Consider the following 18127-nt stretch of genomic DNA (forward strand, 5'->3'; position numbering starts at 1 on the left):
TATATGCTCATTAAGAGTAAGAGAGAAAAATCTTCATGTCACTAAACTCAGGCAATTTTGAATGGATTAAAATGTACATCATGTTAGAGGATGATATTCTTTATTTGCACTGAGCTATATTTTAAATTTTAATACAGTTGAGCATAGATTAGGACTAATAAGATTCTTGTAAACATTTTGGAAAATACAAAACTGTGATGAGACTCTGTGATATGAGCATGGAGTGTACTGGAAAAGATCAGACCTGGGCTTGGGATGAAAACCACCACTGCCAAAACCCAGCATCTCTGCTAAACACACGTGAGTGTTCATTTTCCAAAGCAGAAAGGACGTAAGAAGACATGAAGTTACTCCTTTAATTGTGATAGCTTAGGCACATGCGTCCCTTTTTCTTTGCAAGACACCTGTTCAAGTCAAATGGAAAAAAACAAATTCATAGCATGGGAATCTCACAGAAACACCTAAACATGTCAACATGAGTCATGGGATAAGAAGAACGTGGAGGAATGCATTATCACTGCATGTGTATTTTGGTACTATTATGGAAACTACGATCTGAATCTATCATTAAAAAATGTTAGTTTGGGGACTTGGTGATGATCCAATGACTAAGACCCTGAGCTCCGAATGCATGGAGCTCTGGTTCTTTCCCTGATCAGGAAACTAGATCCCACATGCTGTAGCTAAGAGTTTACATGTCACAACCAAAAAAGCTGAAAATTACAAGGATGACTGAAGATCTTACCTGCCACAAGAAGACCCAGTGCAGCCAAATAAATAAATATTTTAAAAATGTGTTGTAGGTAAATTTCACTTCATACATGCCTTCCCTGATCTGTAGCCTAATGTTGTGGTCCTTTAATGGACCGGAATCTGGTGGTCCAGAGTCCATGATAAGAAAGTCAAAGAGAGAAAGAGGCTGATATTCCCTGGTTTACACCGAGAACCAATAAAGCCCTTGACAAAGGGCTTGTACCACTCACGAGGGCACAGGGCATCCTCTCGAAGAGGTCTTGAAAGCCCAGGCAAGAATGTGAGCTAGCCAGGTTTCCACGCTCCAGAGAATAAGACTGAGGGAGAGAGAGAGACAGACAGACAGAGAGAAAGAAAGAAAGTCACAGGGACTCAAGCTCTGATGGAACAAGGGTGCTTTAATGATCTTTGTATGAACATACATAGGCTGTTAAGGAATTTCTTTGACAATGGTAAAGATCTGAAAACCAAACGTATAGTAACCATTACTAAGGAAACACGGAATGAACAATGGTCATAAGGTCAGAAGACAACCCACATCTCAAGAGGGAGGGTCGTGACTAGGCAGATTTACCGAAGGGAAAGAGTTTTACTGAAGGAAATCCATACATGCGATTCATCTCATTATCTTCAGTCCTGGGAGCAGGACTGAACTGGTGTTATACTATAATATGACTTTTACACAGCAATATTTTCTACCATAATCCTAACCAAAAAAAGATGAGAAATGACCCACACACCATTTCAGAAACTATTCTGATCTGGAAAAGAAATGATAAAATAATCAGAACAACATGGGCATATTTATTTTGAGTGCTGTATTTGTATGACACAGGATGAATTGTCTATCAAGGAAACAGGCAATATTTTAAAAAGCATACTCTGGCCCAAGAGTTCTTGAGTGGGAGAAATGTACCATTTATTTTAGCAAGCTTAATTTTTTCCAGAGTATTGTTAACAAGCTTCTTTTAGATAGTGATGTTCAAAATTCTGCTCCATGAGTGACTGTTTTGAATAGTAACGAAATACAATAGTAAGGTAAGCATTCATACTTACTTTCGAACTTCAGGTGTTTTACAAATTTTACAGATCAAATATGATAGCATCCTCAGTAGCAACAATCATTTTAACTATTTAGGATATACTATGTATTTTTTTGAGAGTTTTTATAGAGGCTTGGATGTGTAACGGAAATAATTTAAAAGCAATTATGTTGTTGCTCCTCCTTTTTGCAAATAAGTAGCAAACATTCCTTAAGCAGCTTAGATTTACTTCACTTTATGTACTCTAAACTTTAACTAATAATACACAGACAAATATATAGGGACAACTCTAAAGAAAGTTCATAGAAGTTTCTCTAACTGTGAAGAATACAAAATACAAGAAAAATAACTGATCAAATCATATGAACATTTTCATGCATACATATATTAAAATGGAACTATGTATTCATTTCACTAAAATGAAACAATCTAAGGTCATGAAAAATATGTAAGAACAATTTTCAAAGGTTAGAATAGATAAAAATATTCAGGAAATGATGATGGCTTTTATATAAACCTAGGTTTCTGCCTGCACACACAGATGCATACAGAAAGACACTTAAGGTAAAAGGAACCTTCCATAAGTAACAGATCTTTTGGAAGAAACATTTTTAACCCACTTTTTTTTTTTTTTAAACGCAAGTGTATTTTAGTATTTATGGTAAAACAAACATTTACAAATTGTGTGTGAATGCCTGCTAAGTCACATCAATCATGTCTAACACTTTGGGACCGCACGGACTGTAGCCATCCAGACTCCTCCGTTCATGGGATTTCCCAGGCAAGAATACTGGAGGGGGCTGACATTTCCTTCTCCAGGGGACCTTCCCAACGCAGGGATCAAACCCAGTTCTCCTGCATTGGCAGGCGGATTCTTAACCACTGAGCCACCTGGGTTCACTGAAAACATTGTTTTCTCTTTAGTAAGAATGATCAAAAACACAATGAGAAATAGTCTACATTGTATTAGCAAATATAGCATGACATCAATTTAGAACACATTTCCAGACCTATGTGCAGAAATGTAAATCTTTATTGAAGCACATAAAGTCTGAAAATCACAAGTTTTACTTGGAAGATGTGGTGACATAAAGACTTCAGTGACTGCAATTTCAGAACAATTCAAACTCAAAACAAACATGGATATTTCAAGTCTCAGCTGTATCTAGGAGAGCCAAAATAATTTTGAATTTAAAAGTGAAAAAAACCTAAATAGAGGGAAACTACAGATTTCTGTAATTACAATCTATAAATCTGTAATTCTGCCAAATTACAGATGAAGTTATGACTGTATAGACTAGTGAAACTTCAAAATATATGAAGCAAAATAGCTACAAGGTAGCCAAGGAAGCTCACTTAAAGAGAGACTTAGACATTATTTTGAACAATAAAATAGAAGGTAAACACAACAAAATATTTTTAAATAATGCAATTAGGTGAGGTATTCCAAGGTAACAACAAAAATCAGAGGGGAAAAAAAATCAAAGGGCATAAAAGAAAGATTTAGGTTTCAGCATTGTATAATAAAAAATTTAGGGACTTGCCTGATCCAGTGATAAGAAATCTCCCTGTCAATGCAGAAGAAGTGGGTTCCATCTCTGGTCAGGGAAGATCCCACATGCCTTGAAGCAACTAAGCTAGTGAACAACAACTACTAAAGCCCACCTCCTCCAAAGCCTGCCAGTTATTAATACAATGACTGAACCGGTGCCTTAGAGCCAGAGCTCCACAACACGATAGTAGTGTCTCCTAATCACAACGGAGAAAGCCCAAGTGCATCAGCAAAAGCCCAGTATAGCCAAAAATAAATAAATACTAAAACTAAAAAAAAAAAAAAAAAAAAAATTTTGGCAGGCTTTGGTCCCCTGGTCGTGGAAGTTTGTTAACTACTCTTGGAATTCTTTTTTTTTTTTTTTCCCTCTTGGAATTTCCTTACTGAGTGAAGTGGCTTTATTACTCTCCGTGGGCCCTGATAATTTATGCTAACAACATGACCTACGGTCGACCCCTAGTTTAACAACGGGATGACTCAGGTTGTGAGGCTGGCCATTTCACAAAGACCAAGGAAGTGACTAGAAGTTTGGGGCTTTCAGCCAGGTGGGCTTATTAGCTTCCCTGGTGGCTCAGTGTATAAAGCATCTGCCTGCAGAGAAGGATATGGCAACCCACTCCAGTATTCTTGCCTGAAGAATCCCATGGACAGACGAGCCTTACGGGCTACAGTCCACGGGCTCGCAAAGAGTCGGACACGATGGAGCGACTTCACTTTTCTAAGGAGGAGAGAATGCTGGAGATGTTATCAAGCCCGCCTATATAGCTAAACCCCAATAAAAACTCAAGACTTAAAAGCTTGAGTGAGCTTCTTTGGCTGGCAATACTCTGTTTTCCGCACATTGATGTGCCAGGTCCCTTGGGATGATGACTATCGGTCAGTTCAAACAAACCTGTTCAGAAGTTAAGAAGCGTATCAAGTCCAAAGAAACAGCATTTCAGGAAAGACAGACAGAACAAACAAAAGGACTATGCCTCTTACCTCGGCATGAGTCATTTCTGACTCCTCGCTTTCCTCTTCCTCTGGGCTTCCTTCTCACGTTAAGATCAGTCTTGGGAAGTGACCCTTCAATGTTGAAAACAGACTGTTCAATACTTAGAAAAACACACCAAGGTCACTATAACACACCCACACACCGAGGGAGGATCTCAACAGGTACAAAACACAATCCTCCACGGCCACGGACACAGCAGGGATTCTGGAACACAGAGTCAAACGAGGTGTTTTTAGTTTCATTTTTTTCTTCAGAACTCGCGGCTCTTCCTGTGAAAACCACACGTTCTAGGCTGACCCTCCCTTTCAAACCTTAGGCGAGACCCTGACCAAAGTCCATACAGAATAGAGCCTCCTTCACCTCTTCGTGGATCAGGGACCTAGCGGTTGGGCAATGCAGGACTTTAAACAGCGGTCTCTACAAGTTAGAAGGCAGAACCGCCAGAGAAGGACACGGACTCTAGAACGGTATCAACAGGAAGCGGACGTGGACCCAGGGACCCGGAAGCTAAGCTAACGGACTTCAGAACTTCTCACGACGATGCGAGGACAGACACTGGGGACGAGAAAATGGGAACGGTAGTTTGAACGTCCACAGAGACCCCCGAAACCCACGTGTGAAAGACAACAGGCTGTGGACTAGGAATTGGGTTTTAAACAAATAAACAAACAAACTCACCAGAACACTCTGCCGCTCACTTAAACTCAATTCCGGGTTGGCAAGACTGCGCACTCGCGGGCGGAAGATCCGGTACAGAGGAAGGTGAATGCGCTACGCCGCGGCCAACGAGAGGCGACGAAAGGGAGAAGGTGGGAAGAGGCCGGAAACGCAGGTGCTTATGGGCGGGGCCAGTGGGGGCGGAGTCTTGCTTCCCCTCAACCCCGCCCCTGTCAGTTTTGGGTCTGTTGGTCCTTTTGTCCAGCTGTGCTTCCTTTCTCTGCCTTTTGATGCCTTTAAGTCTGTTTGATTTCCTCTGGAGCAGAGCTGCTTCCTGCCTGTTCTAAGTTAGTGTTTCTAACAATATAAGGGAAAAGACAAAGAATTTTGAGAGCCGCTTCCATGGGAAGCCGAGATGTTTTCAGCAAGTTGAAAAACGGGGAAAATTCAAAAGCCCTTTGTGTGAGTGTGTGAAGATGGGTGTCTCCTCAGTGAGGAAAAGTAGAATGTAACCACTCAGATAATCCGTTGGGAGGAAGCCTCAGTAATTGTAACCAGAGACCTGCTTACATCAGGGCAGCTGGCTTTTCTCTTAGGAAGTGATTCCAGAAAGAAAGAGGGAGACCCGAATCCACAGTGTCGTTTATAACGTAACCACAGAAATGACATACCGTTACTCCTGTCAGAATCTCTTGAGACATAGATTGCCTCTGTTAATTGTTGCTGCTGCTGCTGCTGAAGCAACCAATTGCCCTGCTTCTTCCAGGACTGAACAAGTTCCCAAGAAGCAGGACTTTTTGTGCTAAAACTGGGCACGAAAGTAGGCAAATAGGGCGCGTGGATCACATCGACTGCTTTTCACTAGCTTCCCAAACACCCTCTCCCACTGTTGGCTTTCTTTCCTAACCTCCTCCTCTTCACCCAGTCCTTGAAAGGATAATCTGGAGAAGAGCTAACTCAACACAGGAAAAACAGTGAGAGGCCCACAAACCATTGTATCCCAGGAGAGTACACCTTTCTCTTTAAATGTGAGATTAGTAACTTCCCTGGTAGTCCGGTGGTTAAGATGCTTTGCTTTCACTGCAGGTTATTGGGTTCAATCCCTGCTCAGGGAGCCAAGATCTCAGAGTTCAAGATTGAATCATTTCTTACACAGAAAGCATTAATCATTACAATATAAAGGAAAATGTATGTCAAGGTACTACATTACTTATTAAAGAAAATGTGTTTAGGAGCATCGCCAGCAGCCCAATGGTTAAGACCCCACCTTCCGATGCAGCATTGCAGTTCCTTCCCTAACCGGGGAATAAGGTCCCACATGTTTTGGGGTGTGAACAAAATGAAAAGAAAATATGTTTCATAACTATCTGTCAGTGGGGACAAATTCTAAGTAGAGGATATTGCTTTTCATCATAGAAGTATCAGTAGGTCAAATCTCACGATTCCCTGCTGGAACCTCTGGTTCTGAATATGATTTTGGTCACTAAGAACTAGGAGAATATTCTCTAGGGAGGGGGCACTAAGGTGTACCTGCTATTGCAGACTACAGTGGTAATTATGCAGGAATTCTGATCTATCAAACATTGAATCCTAACTATAAACTGGGGGTATTTTCCTCAAGATACATTTTGAGAAGTTCTATGACATTTCAGACGATGAGGTATGAAAATTTCCCCTTTGTAAAATGACGGGGAATTCTTGAAAATCCCTCTCTGGTGCTTTGGCTCCATTCCTCTATTCACAATCTAAACAGAGGCACAGTTCAGTGGTCTCACGAGTAGGAAATAACTCGTTTTTGGTAGAAACACTTCTCATGGATACAAACTGTACACGAAGACACATGAAATTCCCTTCCTTTCTTAGACCTCAGTATTTACTGCTGGTTCCTTGTGAGTCCTTGTCTGTCTCCAGGGACCAATGGGAATTGAACCTTCCTCAAGCATTTCAATAGTCCCTTTGGAGATGATCAGTACACACTTTTAATTGTTGTTTTATCATTAGCAACTGATCAATAAAGATTTTCATAAATAATCTCAGTTCCCCAAGCCTGTCTCACATTGCAGATACAGGTGAAAAGATAATTGCAGTTCTGAGGGGACATGAGGTCATAGGATCACAAACCCATATCTAGGGGTCTGGCTGCCTTCCTCCTTGTCACAAGAGCAGCTTGCCGTGACCAGCACCCTGACCCCAATATCCAGGCTATGTGAGGATATCAGGTGAGTATTTTCTGTTTCAGCCTGTGGTCAAGAATCTGCAAGAAACAGGTGCTTTGGGGAGTCTGAGTCAGTGACCATACAGGAAAAGGGAAGTATTCTGACTCAAAGTAATGCAGTGCCAAAGCAACACTGGAAGGAGGAATAATTAAAAATTAAGTGGAGCTATTAAAGAGAGATTAGGTGCTACACCAGATATCAGTTCCCAATGCCTCCTAATGTATCTTAGTGTAATTCTTTTTGAAAAATATTTATTTGGCTGTACCGGACCTTACTTGTGGCATATGGGATCTAGTTCCTTGACCAGGGATCAAACCTAGGCACCTCCCCCCAATCCTGACCCCCACTCCCCACCCCTGCCCTCGCTGCAGCTAGCATTGAGAGCGAGGTGTCTTAGTCACTGGACCACCAAGGAAATCACGGTGTAATTTTTGTGACAGTGATTGTTATTGTAGAATCCAAGCGATATGAAGCCTGATGTTTAATGTAACTAATGGCTGGAACTGCAGAGATTTCACATATATGTGAAATCATGGAGTACCTTACGGAAATCATACATTTTTAAGGTTACTATATGTGTGCCAACAACACGTTCGTGATTAATAAAAATAAATCTATAGGAATGATCTTTTATAGAAACAGTGTATAGAGTTGACAATTGTGTGCTTAGTCCATCAGTCATGTCTGACTCTTTGCAACACCATGGACTGTAGCCAGCCAGGCTCATCTATCCATGGAAATCTTCAGGCAAGAATAGTGGAGTGGGTAGCTATTTCCTTCTCCAGGGGATCTTTTGGACCAAGAGATCTGCCGGGAGCCAGCATGAGGAACTCCACCCATGGCAAAGGTCATGAGGAACGAAGCTTGGCATACTCAAAGGCGTGATCAAGCCTCAGGAAACCCCCTGTTCCCGAGCATCTAACCCCAAAACCAGAGTCTGTTTTACGCTCTTACCTACACCTCTGACTTTACGGGGGGCTCTCCCCCATAACCGTTTCTCTTGGAGAAGGAGTAAACATGCAGCTCCAAGGCAATAAAAATTTCTGGGCGTGACAAGACTGTTTCAGCTTACGGACTCCTCTAAAGGTTATCTAGCCCGCCTGTATAGGTTCGTCTGGCCACATGTGATTGTTTACAGCCTCCAAATCTGAGAGGCACGAGATGTTTTAGAATTACTAAAGGCAAATTCTTTTGGGGAGTTAGAAATTATTAGTATAGTGTGTTGGTTAGGAATTATATTGGTGAAGGGCTTTTCATTTGTTGCGTCAATAATTGCTGCTAATTCCCTGCTCTGGGTGGGACAAGGATGTTTCAGGTCAAACCTCTCTGCTGACAGACTAGCTTGTGTGACAGGATTATCCAAACTCCTGCCACATGATTGTTTACTACCTCTCAACCATAAACAACACAGAGAGTTTTGGAGTATTTTGAGAGTCTTAATTAGCATAGGGCTTTTTCTTCTTGTTGAGTCAATGATTGCCGGCAGGCCTCCATATCCTTAGGCACCTGGAAATATATTAATCAATGTATTTGGAATATAGAAAAGGAAATACAGTAGTTTTTGATGTTAGCAATACTAGACTTTTTGAGTTAATGGATTTTCTCTTTTGTAATAGATCAATTTGCTTTGTTATAAATCACTGTGTCCTTGCTATGTGCAAATGTAACTTTATCATATCTTAAGACTAAATAGATCTTAAGGGGAGCATTGGTGAAAGGATTTTCATTTGTTGGGCTGATGTTTGCTGCTAAATCTCCATGTTCCCTACCCTAATAATGAATATAATTAACATATAGGAGAAATAAGTATTAACCTTTAAGCATATAGGAGAAATAAATATTAACCTTTAAGACTAATCATGTTAACCTTGGGTTAAATAAATTCCTTTCTTGATTGTAACTCACTACACCCTCACCCTATAGGAATGTAACTTTATTTGGAGGGTGGTGCCTGGTTTAAGAAAAAACACCCTTGGAAGAAATAAGTTTTTTGGTTATCAGAAAGAAAGGATCATAAAATGTCAGCAGGTCTCACTCATGGCCAGAAGATGATGTACTTTTATTATACATTTATGTGAAGCACCTGATTTTGATAAAGGTCAGGACTGCTGACCCCCGTGTGACTCTGTATTCATCCCTATGTGTAACAAAAGGTATATAAGCAAACCCCAAAATAAAGAAATCGGATCAGTTTCCGGAAAGACTGATTCCCCCATGTCGCTTCTTTCTTGCTCCCGTTTTTCTGGCTGAATTCCCATCTGGAGCATGGATGCTATTCCACGTAATCCAAGTTATTCAGCCTCTTTTTCTCCACTAATCTTCCTACTACACTATCCATTTCTAATCTCTCTATATCTGTAATTAAATATGTATTTTTCCAAAGACGCCAACTCCGTCCCCACCTTCGAATCACCCTGGATCCACCGGGGCTGGTCCCCGGCAGGGATCGAACCCTGGTCTCCTGCATTGTAGGCAGTTTCTCTACCATCTGAGCTACCAGGAAGCAGTAAAAATACCTTCTCTAACTCTGGAATTTATAAAGTGCTTAACAAAGACATTGTTTCCTACTGAAAACATCCATAGTTGGCTGATTTGGGTCAGACCATTTTCCAAAAGTAACTTCAGAAATAGGTTTCAGATGGCAGCTCTGAGGCATCAAAGCATCAGTCAGTTCAGTACAGTCACTCAGTCATGTCTGACTCTTTGCGACCCGATGAACCAGAGCATGCCAGGCCTTCCTGTCCATCACCAACTCCTGGAGACTACTCAAACTCATGTCCATCGAGTTGGTGATGCCATCCCGCCATCTCATCCTCTGTCGTCCCCTTCTCCTCCTGCCCCCAATCCCTCCCAGCATCAGGGTCTTTTCCAATAAGTCAGCTCTTTGCATGAGCTGGCCAAAGTATTGGAGTTTCAGCTTCAGCATCAGTCCTTCCAATGAACACCCAGGACTGATCTCCTTTAGGATGGACTGGTTGGACCTCCTTGCAGTCCAAGGGACACTTAAGAGTCTTCTCCAACACCACAGTTCAAAAGCATCAATTCTTTGGCACTCAGCTATCTTCACAGTCCAACTCTTACATCCATACATGACCACTGGAAAAACCATACCCTTGACTAGACCGACCTTTTTTGGCAAAGTAGTGTCTCTGCTTTTCAATATGCTATCTAAGTTGGTCATAACTTTTCTTGCAAGGAGTAAGCATCTTTTAATTAAAATCGCTGCAATCACCATCTCAGTGATTTTGGATCCCCCCCAAAATAAAGTCTGACACTGTTTCCCCATCTATTTCCCATGAAGTGATGGGACCAAATGGCATGATATTATTTTTCTGAATATTGAGCTGTAAGCCAACTTTTCACTCTCGTCTTTCACATCTGTTTTTTAATTTTTATTTTTACTTTATAATACTGTGTTGGTTTTGCCATACATTGACATGAATCCACCACGGGTGTACATGAGTTCCCAATCCTGAACCACCCCCCCCCCCACCCCCCGCCTCCCACCCCATATCATCTCTTTGGATCATCCCCGTGCACCAGCCCCAAGCATCCTGTATCCTGTATCGAATATAGACTGGCGATTCATTTCTTACATGATATTATACATGTTTCAGTGCCATTCTCCCAAATCATCCCACCCTCTCCCTCTCCCTCAGAGTCCAAAAGTCCGTTCTATACACCTGCATCTCTTCTGCTGTCTCACATACAGGGTTATCATTACCATCTTTCTAAATTCCATATGTATGTGTTAGTATACTGTATTGGTGTTTTTCTTTCTGGCTTACTTCAGTCTGTATAATCGGCTCCAGTTTCATCCATCTGATTAGAACTGAATCAAATGTATTCTTTTTAATAGCTGAGTAATACTCCATTGTGTATATGTACCACAGCTTTCTTATCCATTCATCTGCTGATGGACATCTAGGTTGTTTCCATGTCCTGGCTATTATAAAGAGTGCTGCAATGAACATCGTCTTTCACTTTAATCAAGAGGCTTTTTAGTTCCTCTTCAATTTCTGCCATAAGGGTGGTGTCATCTGCATATCTGACATTATTCATATTTCTCCTGGCAATCTTGATTCCAGCTTCTGCTTCAAGCCCAGCGTTTCTCATGATGTCCTCTACATATAAATTAAATAAGCATAGTGTGTCCTATTCTCTGATTTGGAAATATTCTCAAAATTTATAGTTGTATAACTTCATTTTACAAAATAAAAATCACTTTTTAATATTTCATTTTCTTTAAATGTGATATATTAATATTTCAGAAGTCTTGACTTCTATGTAATATTTTTAATGTCACATTAATTAACAGATCAGTTTATGATTTGGAACTGGTCATGTTTATTTTGTATGTCACACCAGTTTATCACACATTGTTATTTCTAAGTATCAGAGTTCAGGTTATAGTCTTCCATGACTGGTAGATGTTTATTTAATCCCTGTCAAAAAACCAATTAGAATTTCTGTCACCAAGCAAGTAAAGAGCTTATAGTGCATTTGAAAAACAAAATTTGTTAAAATTTTGAGTGAAGTAAGCCAGAAAGAGAAACACCAATACAGTATACTAACACATATATATGGAATTTAGAAAGATGGTAATGATAACCCTCTATGTGAGATAGCAAAAGAGACAAAAGTATTTTTAAATTCTATTTTTAAATTGAAAGATAATCGATTTACAGAATTTTATTCTCTGTCAAACCTCAACATGGATCAGCCATAGGTGTACATATATCCCATTCCTCTTGAACATTCGTCCCATCTCCCTCCCCCATTGCACCCCTGTAAGTTGATACAAAGCCCCTATTTGAGTTTCCTGAGACATTCAGCAAATTCCCACTGGCTACCTATTTTCTATGTGGTAATGTAAGTTTCCATGTTACTCTCCCCATGTATCTCACCCTCCCCTCCCCTCTCTGCATGTCCATAAGTCTATTCTCTGTATCTGTTTCTCCATTCAGCTCAGTTCAGTCGCTCAGTCGTGTCCCTTTGTGACCCTATGAACCGCAGGACGCCAGGCTTCCCTGTCCATCACCAACTCCCAGAGTCCACCCAAACCCATGCCTATCGAGTCAATGATGCCATCCAAGCATCTCATCTTCTGTCATCCCCTTCTCCTCCTGCCCTCAATCTTTCCCAGAATCAGGGTCTTTTCAAATGAGTCAGCTCTTGGCATCAGGTAGCCAAAGTATTGGAGTTTCAGTTTCAACATCAGTCCTTCCAATGAACACCCAGGAATGATCTCCTTTAGGATGGACTGCTTGGATCTCCTTGCAGTCCAAGGGACTCTCAAGAGTCTTCTCCAACACCACAGTTCAAAAGCATCAATTCTTCGGCGCTCAGCTTTCTTCACAGTCCAACTCTCACATCCATACATGACTACCTGAAAAACCAGAGCCTTGACTAGATGGACCTTCGTTGGCAAAGTAATGTCTCTGCTTTTTAATATGCTGTCTAGGTTGGACATAACATTCCTTCCAAGGAGTAAGCGTCTTTTAATTTCGTGGCTGCAATCACCATCTGCAGTGATTTCATGGCAGATAGATGAGGAAACAGTGGAATGGAGCCCAGAAAAATAAAGTCAGCCACTGTTTCCACTGTTTCCTCATCTATCTGCCATGAAGTGATGGGACCAGATGCCATGATCTTCGTTTTCTGAATGTTGAGCTTTAAGCCAACTTTTTCACTCTCCTCTTTCACTTTCATCAAGAGCGCTTTAGTTCTTCTTCACTTTCTGCCATAAGGGTGGTGTCATCCTCATATCTGAGGTTATTGATATTTCTCCTAGCAGTCTTGATTCCAGCTTGTGCTTCCTCCAGCCCAGCGTTTCTCATGATATACTGTGCATATAGTTTAAATAAGCAGGGTGACAATATACAGCCTTGACGTACTCCTTTTCCTATTTGGAACCAGTCTGTTGTTCCGTGTCCAGTTCTAACTGTTGCTTCCTGACCTGCATACAGGTTTCTGTATTGCTTCCCTGCAAATAAATTCTTTTGTACTATCTTCCTAGATTCTGTATATATGCGTTAGTATATGATATTTATATTTCTCTTTCTGACATACTTCACTCTGTATACTTTATATAGTTTTTAATGTATATATAAATTATATATACTTGTACATAGATAATTTATATATGCTCATATAGTCATATGGACTTCTCTGATAGCTCAGCTGGTAAAGATCTGCATACAATGCGAGAGACCTGGGTTCAATCCTTGGGTTGGGAAGATCCCCTGGAGAAGGGAAAGGCTACCTACTCTAGTATTCTGGCCTGGAGAATTCCATGGACTCTATAGTCTATGGGGTCACAAAGAGTTGGACAAGACTGAGCAACTTTCACTTACTCACTCATATAATTTTACAGTTTTTAATAAAAAATAAAATTTGTCATAGAACTGTGAAAGTGGCTCAGTGATGTATGACATTTTGCAACCCCATAGACGATACAGTCCATGGAATTCTCCAGGCCAGAATACTGGAGGGAGTAGCCTGAAGCCCTGCCATAGAGCAGGCCTCTAAATTAGACTACAATCGGGGCATCCCTGGTGGTTCAGACAGTAAAGAATCTACCTGAGATGCAGGAGACCCATATTCAATCCCTGGGTCAGGAAGATCCCCTGGAGTAGGAAATGGCAACCCACTCCAGTATTCTTGCCTGGAGAATTCCATGGACAGAGGAACCTGGCGGGCTACAGTCCATGGAGTCACAAAGAGTTGGACATGACTGGACATGACTGAAGATGACTGAATGGCTAATACTTTCTACTTCTTTCAGTATATCTACATTTTATTAGATGCATAAAATTTATCTGTACTCCCTATTGACTTAATAGTAACTATTTGAACATAAACAGAAACTTCTTACCCAAATAATATGTTTAGAAATACTATCAAACTTAAAATTAAATGACAAGGCATGGAAACACATATTTATACATATATTTATTTTAAAACATAACTACTTTTGTAAAATACATTAATATCATTGTGATTAAATACAATTATTTTATAAATCAAGTAAAGTTCACAATAAAGGATAGAAATGGTAAGGACCTAACAGAGGAAGATATTAAGAAGAGATGGCAAGAATACACAGAACTATACAAAAAAGATCTTAATGACCTAGATATCCACAATTGTGTGATCACTCACCTAGAGCCAGACATCCTGGAGTGCAACATCTAGTGAATCTAAGGAAGCATCACTTACAAAGCTAGTGGAGGTTTTGGAATTCTAGCTGAGCTATTTCAAATCTTAAAAAATGATGCTGTTAAAATGCTGCACTCAATGTGGCAGCAAATTTGGAAAACTCAGCCCTGGCCACAGGACCGGAAAATATCAGTGTTGATTCCAATCTCAAAGAAAGGCAATGCCGAAGGATGGTCAAAGTGAAGCACAGTTGTTGCACTCATTTCACGTGCTAGCAAAGTAGTGCTCAAAATTCTCCAAGCCAGGTCAGTAGTATGTGAACAAAGAACTTCCAGATGTTCAAGCTGGATTTAGAAAAGGCAAAGGAACCAAAGATCACATTGCCAATATCCCTTGGATCATAGAAAAAGAAAGAGAGTTCCAGAAAAACATCTACTTCTGCTTCATTGACTATGTTACAGCATTTGTGTGGATCACAAGAAACTGTGGAAAATTCTTAAAGAGATGGGAAAGCCAGAACACCTTAGCTGTCTCCTGAAATATCACTATGCAGGTCAAGAAGCAACAGAGCTGGAAATGGAACAACAGACTGGTTCCACATTTCAAAAGGAGTACATCAAGGCTGTGTGTTCTTATATTTCTTATTTAACTTAAATGCAGAGTACATCATGTGAAATGCACGGCTGGATGAAGCACAAACTGGAATCAAGATTGCAGGGAGAAATATCAATAACCTCAGATATGCAGATGACACTACCCTTAGGGCAGAAAGTGAAGAGTCTCTTGATGAAAGTGAAAGAGGAGAGTGAAAAAGCTGGCTTCAAATTCAACATTCAATAAATGAAGATCATGAAACCCAGTCTCATCACTTCATGGTAAATAGATGGAGAAACAACACAAACAGTGACAGACTTTATTTTGGGGGTTCCAAAATCACTATAGATATTGACTGCAGTCATGAAATTAGAAGGTGCTTGTTCCTTGGAAGAAAAGCAATAACCAACCTAGAGAGCATATTAAAAATTGGAGTCATTACTTTACCAACAAAAGTCTGTATAGTCAGAGCTATGGTTTTTCCAGGAGTCATGTATGGACATGAAAGTTAGAAGGTAAAGAAAACTGAGCATTGAAGAATTGATGCTTTTCAACTATGGTGTTGGAGAAGATTCTCAAGAGTCCCTTGGACAGCAAGGAGATCATAACAGTCAATCCTAAAGGAAATGAGTCCTGAATATTCATTGGAAAGACTGATACTGAAGCTGAAGCTCCAATACTTTTGGCCACCTGATGCAAAGAACTGACTTATTGGAAAAGACCCTGATGCTGGGAAAGATTGAAGGGAGGGGGAGAAGGGGACGACAGAGGATGAAATGGTTGGATGGCATCACTGACTCAATGGAATCGAGTTTGAGCAAACTCTGGGGGTTGGTGATGGACAGGGAAGCCTGGTGTGCTGCAATCCATGGGGTTGCAAAGAGTTGGTCACAACTGAGCAACTGAACTGAACTGGACTAACTTCTAATTTCCACCTTTTTTTTTTTTTTAATAAAAAGGCTTTAAATTTTTACAAATCATTAACCTGTATTAACCTCATTGCTACTTATGGTTCAATGAAAATATTCATCCTGGCAAGAATTTTGATGTATATAAAGGTGTATTATAGACATGACTTTTATTTATTTTTATAATTTCACGTTAGGTACGGTTTACGAAGATTTTTTAAAAACTTTGATTCACTTGGTATTTGTTGAAAAAAAAAAAACTTTTCACTATTGCTTTGTAATGCTGTATTTATCCTCCTTCCCACCATTGTATCGAACTTATCAATTCACATCCACCTATTTCTACCTGATTATCAAACTTTCCTTTATTGTAACTACATGATATGGTCTAATATTGTTTCCAGAATATTTTCACTCTTACCTTTTCTTTACCCTGTGTGAACTTAGAAATCATCCTGTGTAGTTTAAAATATAATCATGGTATCTTTACTGATATTAGACTCATTTGTTCCTTACCCAGGGATCGAACACTGGTCTCCTGTTTGGCAGGTGAAATCTTTACCATTGAACCACCAGGGCATGACTTTTAAATCCTTAGTGATATTCCTTTAAGTTTTTTCACTGTTACACATTCAAATATCAGACAGTTGTTTTACAGGAAGGAAGAAATAGAAATAGTTCTTTTTCAGTGGGATCTAAGCTAAATGAAGAATACTTAAGAGTATCAATTCCAGTTGATATGGTACAGAGTTCTGCCTCATCTTCTCATGCAGGATTCTCTGGCTCAGAAGATTATCAGTTCCTGGGATTAACAGAATTGTCCCCGAGAATTTGGCAATAGGAGTGATCTTTTTATTGCAGACTATGACAGGGATTATGGGGAGTTTCTGTCTTGTTTACCATTTCCTCTCCGTTTATTTCACAGGAGGCAAATGTCGGTCTACAGATTGGATTTTCAAGCACGTGACTCTTGCCAAACTCTTAGTTGTTCATTTGAAAGGAATTCCTGAAACACTGGCAGCTTTGGAGTCGAAACAGTTCACAGTTCATCAGTGAGATTTGGATGCACACTTGCTTTTTACGTTCAAAGAATTGGCAGAGATGTGTCCATTGGCACCATCTTCCTCTTGAGTGTCTTTCAGGTGATCATCATTCCCAGTGACTCCAGGTGGGCAGAGCTTAAGAGAAAAGCTCCCAAATATGTGGGCACCTTCAGTATCCTCTGCTGGATCTTCAGCATGATTCTCAGTATTTTGGTTTCATTTTATGTGACTGCCCAGTGGAACAACACAATCAACACAAACAATATAGATCATGGCTACTGTTATTTGTGCATGCTGCCCCAAGGCCACAGATGCGAAACTTTGCACCAAGAACACAGAAGCAGAGCTCAGAATCAAGGACACTTTCAAAACTGACTGAGCCCCTTTATAACCTTTTCAAAGGCACACTGATAGTCACTACCAAGCTTCCTGACTCCCAGTGGGGCAAAGATGCCCACTCCAGTAAGCACCCTCTAGTGCCCCAACCAATCACCTAAAGTCAACCATCCAGCAGCAATTTTGCTTTGAAGCTGTAAAAATTGGCTATTAGCCCATGGAAACTCTCAGCATCCCCTGGTCTGTCCAGATGTGGGCCCACCGCACTCTCAGTGCCTGCTTTATCTCTGCCCTTTGTTTTTAATAAACTCACTCCTTTCTGAAATGCCCTGTGTCTGGAAATTCTTTTCCAGCCTGCACTCAGACTGCCTCAACACTTATGGCTGATTGACAATGTTGTACAGCAGAAACGAAAACAGCGCAGTAACAATCTAGAAGGCTGGGATGGGGAGGGACATGGGAGGGAGGCTCAGAAGGGAGGGGACACGGGTGTACCTATGGCTGATTCTTGTTGATGTTTGACAGAAAACAACAAAATTCTGTAAAGCAATCATCCATCTGTTGAAAAAATTTAAAAATATTAAAAAACTCAAAAACAAAAAAATATACATTTCAAAAGAAAAAAAATTCTAGTTTTAGAAAAAATTGTAAAACAATTGCCCAGTGGATACAAATCTGCCAGCAAGTGCAGGGGACATGGGTTTGAATGCTGGCCCAGGAATATTCCACATGCTGCAGGACACCTTAGCCTGTGCTCCACAACTACTGAGGCTGTGTGCTGCAACTACTGACACCTAGAGCCGTGCTTCACAAAAAAAAAAAAGGCCACTGCAATGAGAAGCCCATGTGCCACAACTAGAGGAAGCCTGC

The 18127-nt window shown here is 40.5% G+C and overlaps 1 protein-coding gene and 1 long non-coding RNA gene across 5 annotated transcripts in view; one reads left to right on the forward strand and one right to left on the reverse strand.

Annotated features, from left to right (window-relative positions):
• Positions 1–5270, reverse strand: part of LOC138419239 (zinc finger protein 675-like) — an 18323-nt gene extending 13053 nt beyond the window's left edge. Inside the window, exons 1-2 of one of the 4 annotated variants that reach the window (XM_069551822.1) lie at positions 5021–5270; positions 4330–4546 (exon numbers count right to left, since the gene is read on the reverse strand). In XM_069551822.1, coding sequence (XP_069407923.1) covers positions 4330–4344 — 15 coding nt within the window. In that variant the 5' untranslated portion in view covers positions 4345–4546; positions 5021–5270. Of the gene's footprint in view, positions 1–4329; positions 4547–4702; positions 4837–5020 lie in introns of those variants that run through there. The other 3 variants (XM_069551821.1, XM_069551824.1, XM_069551823.1) reach the window with 3 other exon arrangements.
• On the forward strand, positions 4708–17582 carry LOC138419252 (uncharacterized). The gene is made up of 2 exons (XR_011248906.1): positions 4708–5174; positions 16804–17582. It is a non-coding gene; the product is annotated as an uncharacterized lncRNA (long non-coding RNA).
• Positions 17583–18127: the final 545 nt, after the last annotated feature.

This window comes from Ovis canadensis, chromosome 14 (assembly GCF_042477335.2).
Source record: "Ovis canadensis isolate MfBH-ARS-UI-01 breed Bighorn chromosome 14, ARS-UI_OviCan_v2, whole genome shotgun sequence".
Classification (NCBI taxonomy): Eukaryota; Metazoa; Chordata; class Mammalia; order Artiodactyla; family Bovidae; genus Ovis; species Ovis canadensis.